This window comes from Pistacia vera, unplaced genomic scaffold (assembly GCF_008641045.1).
Source record: "Pistacia vera cultivar Batoury unplaced genomic scaffold, PisVer_v2 Contig272, whole genome shotgun sequence".
NCBI lineage: Eukaryota > Viridiplantae > Streptophyta > Magnoliopsida > Sapindales > Anacardiaceae > Pistacia > Pistacia vera.
In genome coordinates, this window is record NW_022196082.1 from 835,419 (window position 1) to 846,905 (window position 11,487).

Here is an 11,487-nt window from a genome sequence, read left to right on the forward strand (position 1 = left end):
CTTTGGCGTCGCATTGAATTATTGTTTGCTTTGGCATTGAACTCGTCCCCAAGTGAAGTCGGCCATGGATGGACCATCAAATTTATGAACCCTTATATTCTTCTTCTTTAATACAAGTAAAAATTCAACGACGGTATTATTAACAAGGAAAGTTTGATTGTACCTTTTTGTATTCATATGAGATTTTCCATATGATTCAGTTTTAGTTTACCTTGACCCACTTCTCTTATAATCCAAAATAATTTCAATCAAAATCCAAACTTCATTCTACTATTATTACATTTATCTATTTATTATCCATAATAAAGTGTTAGGATAATAAAATTAAAGATAATAACTAAATAAATAAAAACTAATGTTTATATGAAAAAGGAAGTGAAGGTCACCATCTCCTTGTGCTTTGACCAAATCAGAAAGGCGCTGAAACGAGCTTGAGGACAAATCCATCACTTTTACTCCTAGTTATAATATAATATTTGATTTATAATATAATCACGTGGGCAGGAGGTGGACCCCTACAATCCCAGCATGTCTTACGAAAAAAGGTGATTCCTTTTCCCTCTCATTACAAAAATAATAGCTCACTTGCAATTACTTAATTACCCTCTCAATCATTTGTCTTCCTTTTCAGTTCACCCAACCCTCAACGGAATTTGTGCACATTCTAAATTCTATTAATTATTTTTTTTTTTACTGTGGATTTCCCAAACTTCCCCGCGGGTAAAATTATGATACCAATTAAATTATTACTGTTCCACTGAAATATTCGACGCCACATATGTCTCAACTATCAAATCCACCGTCACTCCACAATGTCTTTTTATTATAAAATTAATTCTTTTTTTAATAAAAACGTGACAAATGATATAGAAATTAAATATTGTTTTTCCTTTAAATGAACAGAGATAAATTAACCTATAAAATCCGTTTGGCTGAAATAATTTAGGAGTACCATTTTCTTAATCTTCTATTAGAAAGGGGTTCTTCAAAAAGAAAATCACTTTTTTCCCACACAAATACGGGTATAATGATACTTTCTCACCCACAAACTCTTAAAATATTATTTTATTATCTACAACATAGATTTGTTAGTAAATTTCATTGTGAATAAGGATATAATAGTCAAAAGTTCGTTATAAATAAAGACATAATGGTCAATTAACATTATGGATAAAAAATGTGACGTCAGTTTTTTCCTCTTCCTCGCCTCCATTTGCACAACTGCTGGTTAGCACCGCCAACCGTTTCCTGCACCATCGCACTACCCCACCACCACCAGTCTCTTTCCCAAATCACACTCGTCAAAACCCCACTGCCTCGTCCCCACTGCCTCGTCCCCACCAACCTTACTGTTTGTCGACAATTGTGCGATGGTTTCTTCCTTGGCCGATTATAGCGATTTTCGACCACCAAAGTTCACCTTCTTACCATCCATAACTTCACTAGCATCTCCTCTATATTTCCCTTAATAGCCTGCTATGAGATTGGTCTCTGTTCACCGACGACCTCCCCTAGGGTTTCTTTGAGAAGTGTTATGATTGAGCTTTTGACTGGTAGTTTAGGGTTAAGGGTTTACGGTGGCTCGGGATTTTCAAACAGATGGAGTGCAAGTATGGGATGGTGAGTGTTGCAGTCAACGACAGAGAGTAGGAGTTCGAAAAAAACACAAACAAGCAGTCAACAACAACAAAACTTCAAATCCAATCCAAAACAAACACCAAATCAACTTCCAATCACACCGACAAACAACAAACTCCAAAAAAACCCAAAGGAAGGGGGCGCTTGACAGTTGATGGGCAAACAAGATCCGTGGAGGGTTGGGTTTTGGTGAGGGGGTGATGGCGAAGCAAACCATGGGTTCAGGCATGATTTCCAATATAGTGGCCGATCAGAATTAGGTTGGGAAGTGCAACAACTATGCAAAACCCTAATTGGGAGGGGGCGGTGATCGTGGGGTCAAGGCGGTCAGGAGAGAAATAGAGATGAAGGTTTTAGAGGTGGGGCGCCAGTGAGTCAAAATATGGGATCAGAGGCAATTTTCGTCGTCGGAATCAAAGAGATGAGCTTGAAAACATATCACAAAAGAAGAAAGAAGGAAGGAGAAAAAAGAAGAAAGAGGAGAAAGAAATTAGGGACAATTTTGTAATTTAATCTTAATAATAAGTTTTTTAAGTCAAATAGTAAAAAAAATTTCGTCTTCACAATGAATATCACTGTATTTAATGAAATATAATATTTAGGTAATAAAATGATATTTTAAAAATTAGTGGGTGAAAAAGTGTTATTAGACCATTATTTGGATGAGAAAAAAGTCATTTACTCATTTTTCAAATTATTAAACTTGATAAATTAGCATATAATATCGCAAGAGAAGTAAGGTGAAACTTGATAAATTATATAGAATAAAGATAAATAGTAAAAGCATCCTATCAATGAAATTTCGGGAACAAGTAGCAGAAAAAGAAAATCTGTATTTAAATAAACATCATGCCAATCTTTTCTTTCTTTTAAATATTGATAAAAGTATTACGTATAAGAACATAATGTTTTTCAATGCAATATATTATTAAAAAGTGATTGTTTTGGATATATGAAAAGAGGCATTAATGTAAACATGTAATGGACTAAAATTTTTGAAGGAAACATTACGTGGGTACTGCCTCTCATTTTCATAGAACTCCTTCCAAAAGAAACTCCTCTCTGCTGAAAACGGCCCCATATATTTCTTTTTTCAGACAATAAAATCTACTCTACTATTTGGTTGATTGGTTTTCCACGCCCCATATTTCTTACTCTTAGATCAGAAATAAATAAATAAATAAATTAATCTGTACCTGCATTTACTATATGATCCCATCAAACAGGTCTTTAATTAATGTATCGGTTAATTAAAATTCTGCCAATGCCCATTTCTTCGTACCCATTTAGGTCGACTCTCATGAATGATAAAGACTTGGGTTTGGAAAGTCGACAATAGAGGAGACTTACGGTTCGAAGATAATTTGATAAGAAATTAGGATTGGGCATTTTAGTTACGTTTTGTCTCGATCTCTATATAAAATCTGATCTTATCTTAATAAAAGGGTATTATGAATGTAGTTCAAATATTAGTTGAGTTCCATGGGAAGAAGCTTACAAGAATCAGAGAAATTGTACGTTTGTGATGCATGCACACCACTTGTCTGATGAAATAACCCAGTGGGTTGAAGTTCACATGGGCTAAGACCCATCTACATAATCACATTAAAATCTTAATTAAATGCAATTAGCTGTTACACACCCATTTCAAGTTGAGATTGTGCACAAAGACATTGAGACTAAATACTAAGGGGTCACGTGGCAATCAGATATTTGCTCAATGCCACTACCCGTCTCCTAATCAGTGACAGATATGACTCTAACTGAAACCGCTGGAGGCCAAAAAAGTAAACTCATCTGTCAAGAGATGCTGTTTTGCTACACAACAAACAACCTATTAAAAGGTACGAAGGAAATTAAATTTCCATAACCAGTATACCTATTTGAGTTTACTTTACTACCCTTTCTTGAGTTTTCAGTCTAACTATAAACTTGTATTTGCCTTCTTACCCTTTTTATTTTCCTTTGGTCCCTTAAGTTTCTATTTTTGTGAAATAAAACACAAGTGGTCTCATCATAAAAAAAATAATGTGAATGTCACATAAATTATAGTCAAACTATTATTATTATTATTTTCCATCCAAGTAAAAGAGTAGGTGTAATCATTTTCAAATTCCTTATCTTGGCAACACATTTTTTATTTTTAGTATGTGCAAACTATTATTGAATAATTGTCTTTTTATGTGTTTCTTAATTTAGGGTATCATCAAGATAGTATGATAAAAAAAAAAAAATTGAAATAAATAATTATATAAAAATATCGTTGAGGATAAAATAGTCAATGACCTATTTTGAAATGATGACCGGTGACGTCATATTAAATTAATATTTATAAAATCACACAGCTCATACCCATTTTTATATCAACTTTAGAAAAACAGTGATACTTAACTTTTAGGAAAAATGTTTCCCTTTGATGAAAATGTTATACAGAGAAAGCAGAAACCGAAAAGGAAGAAAAAAAGGAATGAAGATGAAAATCAAGGGAGTGGATATATAAGCTACCAAGTATTATCGTTAATAGCAGCAAAATCATATAGATAAGGTACGACTGAAAGGTGAAGAATGTTTTATTCAATTTATTTAAGCTTTATTTTAAATATTATCTTTGAATATGTTTATTTCAACTTTATTTTAAATCTATATCTTTGATATATATACTTTTTTGGTTAAAAAAGAAAAAGAAAATCATCATGGGATAGATGTTGAATATTTAATTTTAAGTTAATATATTTTTAATTTATGATTTAGATCTCCTTGTGTATTGTTTGAGTATGAAAAAAAAAAAAAAAAACTCCAATTCCTAAATTTCTAAGGTTTTGTTCAACAATATGATAACTTTTATTCTCAATTAGTTTTTCTCTTCTTATATAAATATTTGATAAATATATTTTTTTCCACTTATAATAAAGTTAATAAATATTAATCAGATATTTCCTCTGCTTTATTCATGATAGAATCTTGGTAAAATGTAAAGTAAAAACCTTAACTATTAAGCCTGAAATTCATCATGTTGTCTTTGAAATGGGCTATAACATTTTTCACTTTCAGTAAGCTTGATGGAAACAGATGTACAATTTTTTGTTTTTTATATTTTATGTGATATTGTAATACATCAACTAGCATATCTATATTAAATAAAGTAAATAAAAACATGAAAACATAAAACTATTCCTATTTTTAACCAAAAAAAGAAAAGCAAGAATTAAATGATAAGAAAATAACATAAATTATTTAAACCCCAATTAACATTTACCAATTATGATTAACTCAATTATTAAATACCAAAACCACATTAAAAATTTAAACTTAATAATAGTTAAAAATTCAAGGGCAAACCTTTTGGTAAACCAAAAATTGAAGCACTCCCTAAAAAAGGTTAAAAAATCCGAGACAGTGTTTGTTTAGGGAGATTTTTGTAAGTTAACACTTGAAATAGGCAAAATATCAGCTGAAAAAAACATGGATAAATATCTGCTTATGTAGAAGTAGCAGCATGTCTGAGTTGTAGAGCGAGTTTGTTACTAGCCTTTGTCCTCCCATCAGTTGCAACTCTCTTTCTTTCTTTTTTCTCTCTCTCTCTCCAATTATTTCTTTTTCCATCTCAAAGATCAGTCTAAATAATCTGTTCAAACAGTACACAAACACACTCTCTTTTTTTTAAGATGCGCTTCTTTCTTCACTGTGTTCAACTTGAAACTGTTTAGAGCTTTTAAGAAAAAAGAAAAAAAAACCAGTACTTTGTCATTTCACTTAATTGATTAAACTCATTTGCCATTTAACTTATATTGCCTTATGGAGTTTCTTTAGATTGTTAGTGTTTCTTGGTGTGTGTCTTCAATATGGATTTTGGGATTTTGGGTTTGGATGGTCTTGTGGTGGGTCCTGAAAATGGAGCTCCATCTTCAGTTTCAGTTTCAGTACCACCTGAGTCTGTGACAAAGTTTGTTGTTGGATCTAGATTCTCTAAGCAAGAAAGATCCGGCTCTGGTGAAGATGACCGGGGAACTTTAAAAATACCCAAAACTGGTGACTTCTCTTTAGCTTCCAAGGCAATGTCATTGCAACAAGGCATTCCTTTGTTAAGATCTAATCCTATTTTTTCGGCTTCTGCTGACACTTCTCGTCAACCAGGACAAATGCTCAGCTTTTGTTCAAACAAACCAGAAATTGCTTTATTCAATAGAAGTACTAATTCGTTTCTTGAGAGAAGCCCGCAACCCACTGTGTTACCTTACTACCACCGCACACCTCCTGCTTATCCTAGACCTGCAGGTATATTAATAATATCATTTTTGTGTTTTGTTTGTTTCGTTAAAACTGTTCTACGGCTTTTGGGGAAATGTGTGTCCAAGGGGATGGTATGGGAAATTTTTGGAGTGCAAGATGAAGTTTTTAGTTCTGTTATGGGGTTTTGGTCTCATTACAGTTGAAGGTCTTTTCATGGGCATTTTGTAAATTTTTTGTTTTTTTTTTGTTTTTGAGTCTTGTCGAGAGAAAGTGCTGTTTTTTTTCCTTCTTTCATCACTAGCCGGTAATTCTTTCTTTAGTTCTGGTAAAATGTTTAAAAATATAGACTTGTAGGGGAAATTAATAGTACCAGCAAATGTGAGCGATTTGGTTGTCTTTGCCTTTCTCTTGTTGTGACTTTTAGCTTTATAGCTTCTTTTTATCCTGTTAAAGTTGAATTTTTCCATTACATACCGTAAATGTTATGAGACTAAGTTTGTCTGGGTATCATTTTACAGGTTATGGTTCTGGAAGTTTGAATGTAGGCATGCATGGGGATTTTCATGGGGTTAAAGGACCATTCACTCCTTCTCAGTGGATTGAACTAGAACACCAGGCCTGGATCTACAAGTACATCAGTGCAAATGTGCCTGTACCACCCAATTTGCTCATCCCCATCAGAAAGTCCGTCCAACCATTGGGCATGCCTTACTCATCTACTGGATCCTTTTCTCCCAGTTCATGTAAGCTTCTTCTCTTTGAAATGCTCTATACTCTGTGTTGTTAGTGTTCCCAGTTCCTGTAAGCTTCTTTTGTTTGAAATGCTGTATAGTTTGTGTTGTTAATATTATTTTTGAGTTCCTTATTTTTTTTTTTTAGAAAATTATGTTCAGTGAGAGTGATGGTGTTTTGGTTTGTGCACTTCCGTTAAGTTTTTAGAGTCATTCTGTTGCAATTGACAGGAGATTTGGAATTTGCAGTTATGAATTTTGATTTTTGCAGAAATCATAAAGTTTTCTGTTAATCTTTGTTTGAAAGTTTTATTGTATAAAGCCAGGATGTAATTTGGCTATAAGGTAACACTGTGCTTGATAAAATTCATCTTCTTTCCTTTCTTCCTTTTGGTTGGTTGGTTGGTTTTTTTGTTTCTTTTCTGCTTTTATTTATTTATATATTTGTAAATTTGTACAGATGGATGGGGGTCTTTCCATCTAGGCTATGCTACCAGCACTGATCCTGAGCCAGGTAGGTGTAGGCGAACGGATGGAAAGAAATGGCGGTGCTCAAGGGATGCTGTTGCTGACCAAAAGTATTGTGAAAGGCACATAAACAGGGGCCGCCATCGTTCAAGAAAGCCTGTGGAAGGCCAGACCGGCCATGCAGCCTCTGGGACCACTAATTTGAAGGTGGTGCCAATGACTTCTTCCGTGTCAACATCTGTGATAACCAGTGATGGTGCATCCAACAGTCTAGCCATCACCCAGCACCAGTTCAAAAACTTACAACCTGGTGCCGCCAAACCTTCTGTGGATGCCCTTGTCAGCAGGTGAAGAATACGCTTTTAGAATTTGAGTTTTTTATCTGTTTATCATTTTATGCTTTGATTGTTAAAGGTGATGCTGCACTTAATGGTTTGCATACTTATACTCTCTTTTACCTTTTCCTTTATTATAAAGGAGATCCAATTATTTCTTTCTACTTTGGTGACAGAAACTACTCCTAATGGTTAAGACTTAGGATTCCATGATATATTTGTAATTGTTCTGTTTCAGAGTAATTCTGATATTTGGATAAAGAAATTATGAAAACTACATAATTATAAAATTCTAGAGTTTTAACGTTTTTCTTATCTTTTGCTTTTTAATCTTCCCTTATTCCCTTCTAGGGATCTTTCTACCATTTATTTCTAAGCAAAGTGAATTTGTGTGGCAGAGTGCAAGGTTCAAAGAGTGGCTCCATGATGTCTTCCACCACCAACCTGAAATCTAATGAATCTACTTTCCCTGTTCCGAAACAAGATATTCCATTTGAAGAATCCTCTCAATCTGTGTTTGGATTTCTTTGCTCTGACTCCCTCCTTAATCCTTCTCAGAGGAGCTCGTATTCGAATTCCAAAAACTATAGTGGGTCTTTCCTAGACTTTAATGACCATGAAACCCAAGATCAAAATCCTCTTCGGAAATTCATGGATGACTGGCCCAAGGATGAGTCTAATCGTTCCATACTTACTTGGCCTGAAGAGCTTAAATCAGATTGGACCCAACTATCAATGTCAATTCCTATAGCTCCAGAATTCTCATCATCATCCTCTCCCAATCGTGAGAAACTGACTCTATCACCGCTTAGGTTATCTCGTGAGTTTGATTCTAGCCAAGTGGGTTTGGGGTTAAGCAATGATCTCAGTGAGCCAACCCAAAAGCTAACAAACTGGATACCGAAGTCTTGGGGAACTTCGATGGGTGGTCCTTTAGGTGAGGCCTTAACCAATACCACTAACAATGTGGGTACCTGCAAGAGTTCATCTCTTAACCTGGGAACTGAAGGGTGGGACAGCAGCCAACAGTTGGGAACTTCTCCGACAGGTGTCTTGCAAAAGTCAACTTTCTGTTCACTTTCAAATAGTAGTTCAGGGAGCAGTTCAATGGCTGATAACAAAAAGACACATGATGGAGTTAGCATCGGCGATGGCTCAACCCTTCTAAGTTCCTCCATTCCATCTCTGTAATCAGCAAGTGACTTGAGCAAGAAAGACAGAAGTAGCTGGATCCGAGTGGAGAGCTTTGCAGCAACTATGTTTATCTGATTGGTTTCTATGATTTGTTCTTCCTTCAGCATGTAGTTTTTAAAATTTACTAAGTACTGACTTTGGGCTAATCACATTGTTAGGTATTAGCCATTTAAACTCATGAACCTATTGGGTCTCTATAGTTTATGAATTGAAGTAATTTATGATATGTTGAAGTTGTTCCATACTTTTTTGTTGGTAGCCAAACATTTGGTTGTTGGAAGGGCAGCTTCTCTTCGCATGATAGAGCTGTAAAATATCTGTTGATTTGTGCAGGCTAGACCCCAAAATAGTGGGGTAACATTCATCATCTCAAATATAATATGTAACTTCCAAAATACATATTGATTATTGAGGCTAAGCTGGGTGACCTGGACCATAATGTTGATATATCTCTCTCCAATCTTTTTCCAGTTGGTGGGTTGCTTCCCAGATATCAACATTATTGAATTTGTATTAATCTATTTGGTAGATTGGATGGAGATTCCTGGACTCCAGGCAGGAGGCACTCTTGTGGCTTGCCTACCCGGCTGAGCACTCGACTGCGCCCTTCAGTTTGTCTATTACCCTCGAGGCTCAAGAATGGCCCAGCCACTGACACTATTGCACCATTATGAACTTGGCTTGACCTTTAGTCATCACGTTTCTCAATTCTGGGACCTATTCTCAATTGCAAATTGGACCCATAGAATATTAAGTAAAATGAAACTAGTACTGGTTGAACTATTTATCTCATGATGGTTCACAGTTTACTCATGAATATTTGTCATCTTAACTTGTTTTTCATTGCTTGTTTGTTCTGCAAAAGAAGCAGGATTACAAATTATACAGACCTGCATAAAGTTGACAGATAAGCATGCCCATCACTGAATTATTGAAGTGATTTCTCAGAGATAAAGTTGAAATGTAAGAATAAATTGTACATTTGGGCATTATATGATCATAAAGATTAGAATAGTGCAAAATGGGATAATAGAATCGTTGAAACATGTTCTACAATGTAGAGACTTTTACAAACATGATATGTAGTCTCAAAATGGGCAGCAAGATTTAGTGGTATGAATTGTTGATATCTCAATCAGAGAGAAACAGTGGGTGAGGATTCTTGCTCTTTTCCAACAAAGACTTCTGGTCCCAACTTGCAATTCTTAAACATGAGAAAGAACCCACCCGTCCCTTTCTGTGTTGGGGTAATGGTAACCTGGAGGGGATGAGTCAGAGATCAGTAAACGATTTTTCTGATAGGAGATAATGGTCTCAAATTGTCAATGATGATAGCAATAGTTGAGCCTGCATGGCAGCCTGATTCATTGTCCATACAAGCTGTGTCAATTCCTATGTGGGAAAGTATCCAATTTATGGCAAGATTAATCCACTGTACCAGGTATCTAATATTGATCTTGACAGTTGACACATTATCGACTTGTTCCCCATTACTAATTTAGTGAGCAAGCCATATACTACCACATAAAAAAAGCTCAAAGTAGAAAGAAAAACCGAGTTTAGGACCACAACCACGAGGAGAAACCAATTTAAATCGACTCCAAAATTCCATTTTGTAAGCTATGATTCTTTTAGGACTAGCACTATTCAGCTTAAGCCATCCATCCTATCATTTCAACTTGGACAGTATTTACATTTTTAATGGCTACTCAAAAGTTAAAGAGTAAATCCTTTGTTGAGACAAATGAAGAACAAAACAATTTCATGAAGTTATTTTCGAAAAATTCAAAACTAGGAACAGAATCTTCTCTGTTTCCCAGCTGCAACTTTAATAATTTTAGTCGCTCAATAGGAACAAACTTATGTATGCATAATATTGTCACCCGATAATATCTGTAAGAATATTATTTTGAAATAAAACAATACATTATTTAAATTTAATAGGATAAATCCTCTCTATATTAATTTTGAATTCAACATTCATTTTTAACTAATAAATTTATAAAAATTTCACAATGTTTCTTATTACTCTTTTTGGATTCATGAAGCTTAAATAAAAATACCCAACACAGAACAAAAATAATTTATCAAATTCGAATGCTAAAAAAGAAAGCAAAAGAAAAAAAGATTAAAAAATTGAAGTGGGTGAACTCATATTCTATGGGTGTAAAAGGAGTCTGTCATGCATAGAAGCATTCAGAACGAGGAATTATCTTCTAATCATCGCAACACCCACTTCATCTTTCAATCAAACAATAACAACAAAAACAAAAAACAAAAACAAAATTAACAATGGCTCAGACACGCACAAATGCTGTCATCAAATTAACATCTAATTGCTTTGATCCGTGTAAAACAAGATCAAATCAGGATCGAGAAATGTAAACTAGTCATCATTGCCTCTTACATAAATAACTACAACACAAAATTAAAATAAGAAAGAAGAAGAGACTAAAGAGAGGCGCAGAATAAGAAGGGCTCTATTGCTTCATTGGTGTAAAACCCTAATCACTGGATAGGGTTTATATAAACAAAGAGGGGAGGACGACTGAAATGACATGACTATCCTCTAGTTTTTGGGCTTTGCTCTCTTTACGGACTTGGGTTATTGTTTGGGCCTTGATTTTCAAATGACTGTTAATAGGGGGTTTATCTGAAACGGGAATCTTAGGCATTCGACACATTTCAAATCAGATCAAATCTTAAGAGAGATTAATGAAGATTAACGATACAATGTTTAATTGTGATAAATAAACTATAAGAACTTCCAACTAAAATATTTACTGATTTGGGTTGAGAATAAACTGCTTTTCAACTAAAATAATTAAATTAAATCTTAACACGGTTAATGGGACAATGTAATATAAACACCAATAACCCCAAAGGGGGTT

At 34.4% G+C, this 11,487-nt stretch overlaps 1 protein-coding gene and 2 non-coding genes across 3 annotated transcripts; 1 reads left to right on the plus strand and 2 right to left on the minus strand.

Moving 5' to 3' along the window:
- Positions 1-5,180: 5,180 nt before the first annotated feature.
- Positions 5,181-8,804, plus strand: LOC116133720 (growth-regulating factor 1-like). Its single transcript, XM_031419413.1, has 4 exons — positions 5,181-5,913; positions 6,387-6,611; positions 7,060-7,414; positions 7,801-8,804. The coding sequence occupies exons 1-4, from the start codon at positions 5,481-5,483 to the stop codon at positions 8,591-8,593; spliced, it is 1,806 nt and encodes a 601-aa protein (XP_031275273.1). The 5' UTR covers positions 5,181-5,480; the 3' UTR covers positions 8,594-8,804.
- A 1,938-nt stretch (positions 8,805-10,742) lies between these two features.
- On the minus strand, positions 10,743-10,829 carry LOC116133735. The gene has a single exon (XR_004128606.1). It is a non-coding gene; the product is annotated as a small nucleolar RNA snoR8a (small nucleolar RNA).
- A 59-nt stretch (positions 10,830-10,888) lies between these two features.
- On the minus strand, positions 10,889-10,998 carry LOC116133736. The gene has a single exon (XR_004128607.1). It is a non-coding gene; the product is annotated as a small nucleolar RNA snoR126 (small nucleolar RNA).
- Between the last annotated feature and the right edge of the window lie 489 nt (positions 10,999-11,487).

Bases quoted from the DNA above. Each gene is read 5' to 3' on its own strand.
- LOC116133720 (XM_031419413.1), top strand. From the start codon at position 5,481: ATGGATTTTGGGATTTTGGGTTTGGATGGTCTTGTGGTGGGTCCTGAA. The intron at 5,914-6,386 runs GTATATTAATAA...ATCATTTTACAG, and splicing joins TGCTTATCCTAGACCTGCAG to GTTATGGTTCTGGAAGTTTG. The intron at 6,612-7,059 runs GTAAGCTTCTTC...AAATTTGTACAG, and splicing joins ATCCTTTTCTCCCAGTTCAT to ATGGATGGGGGTCTTTCCAT.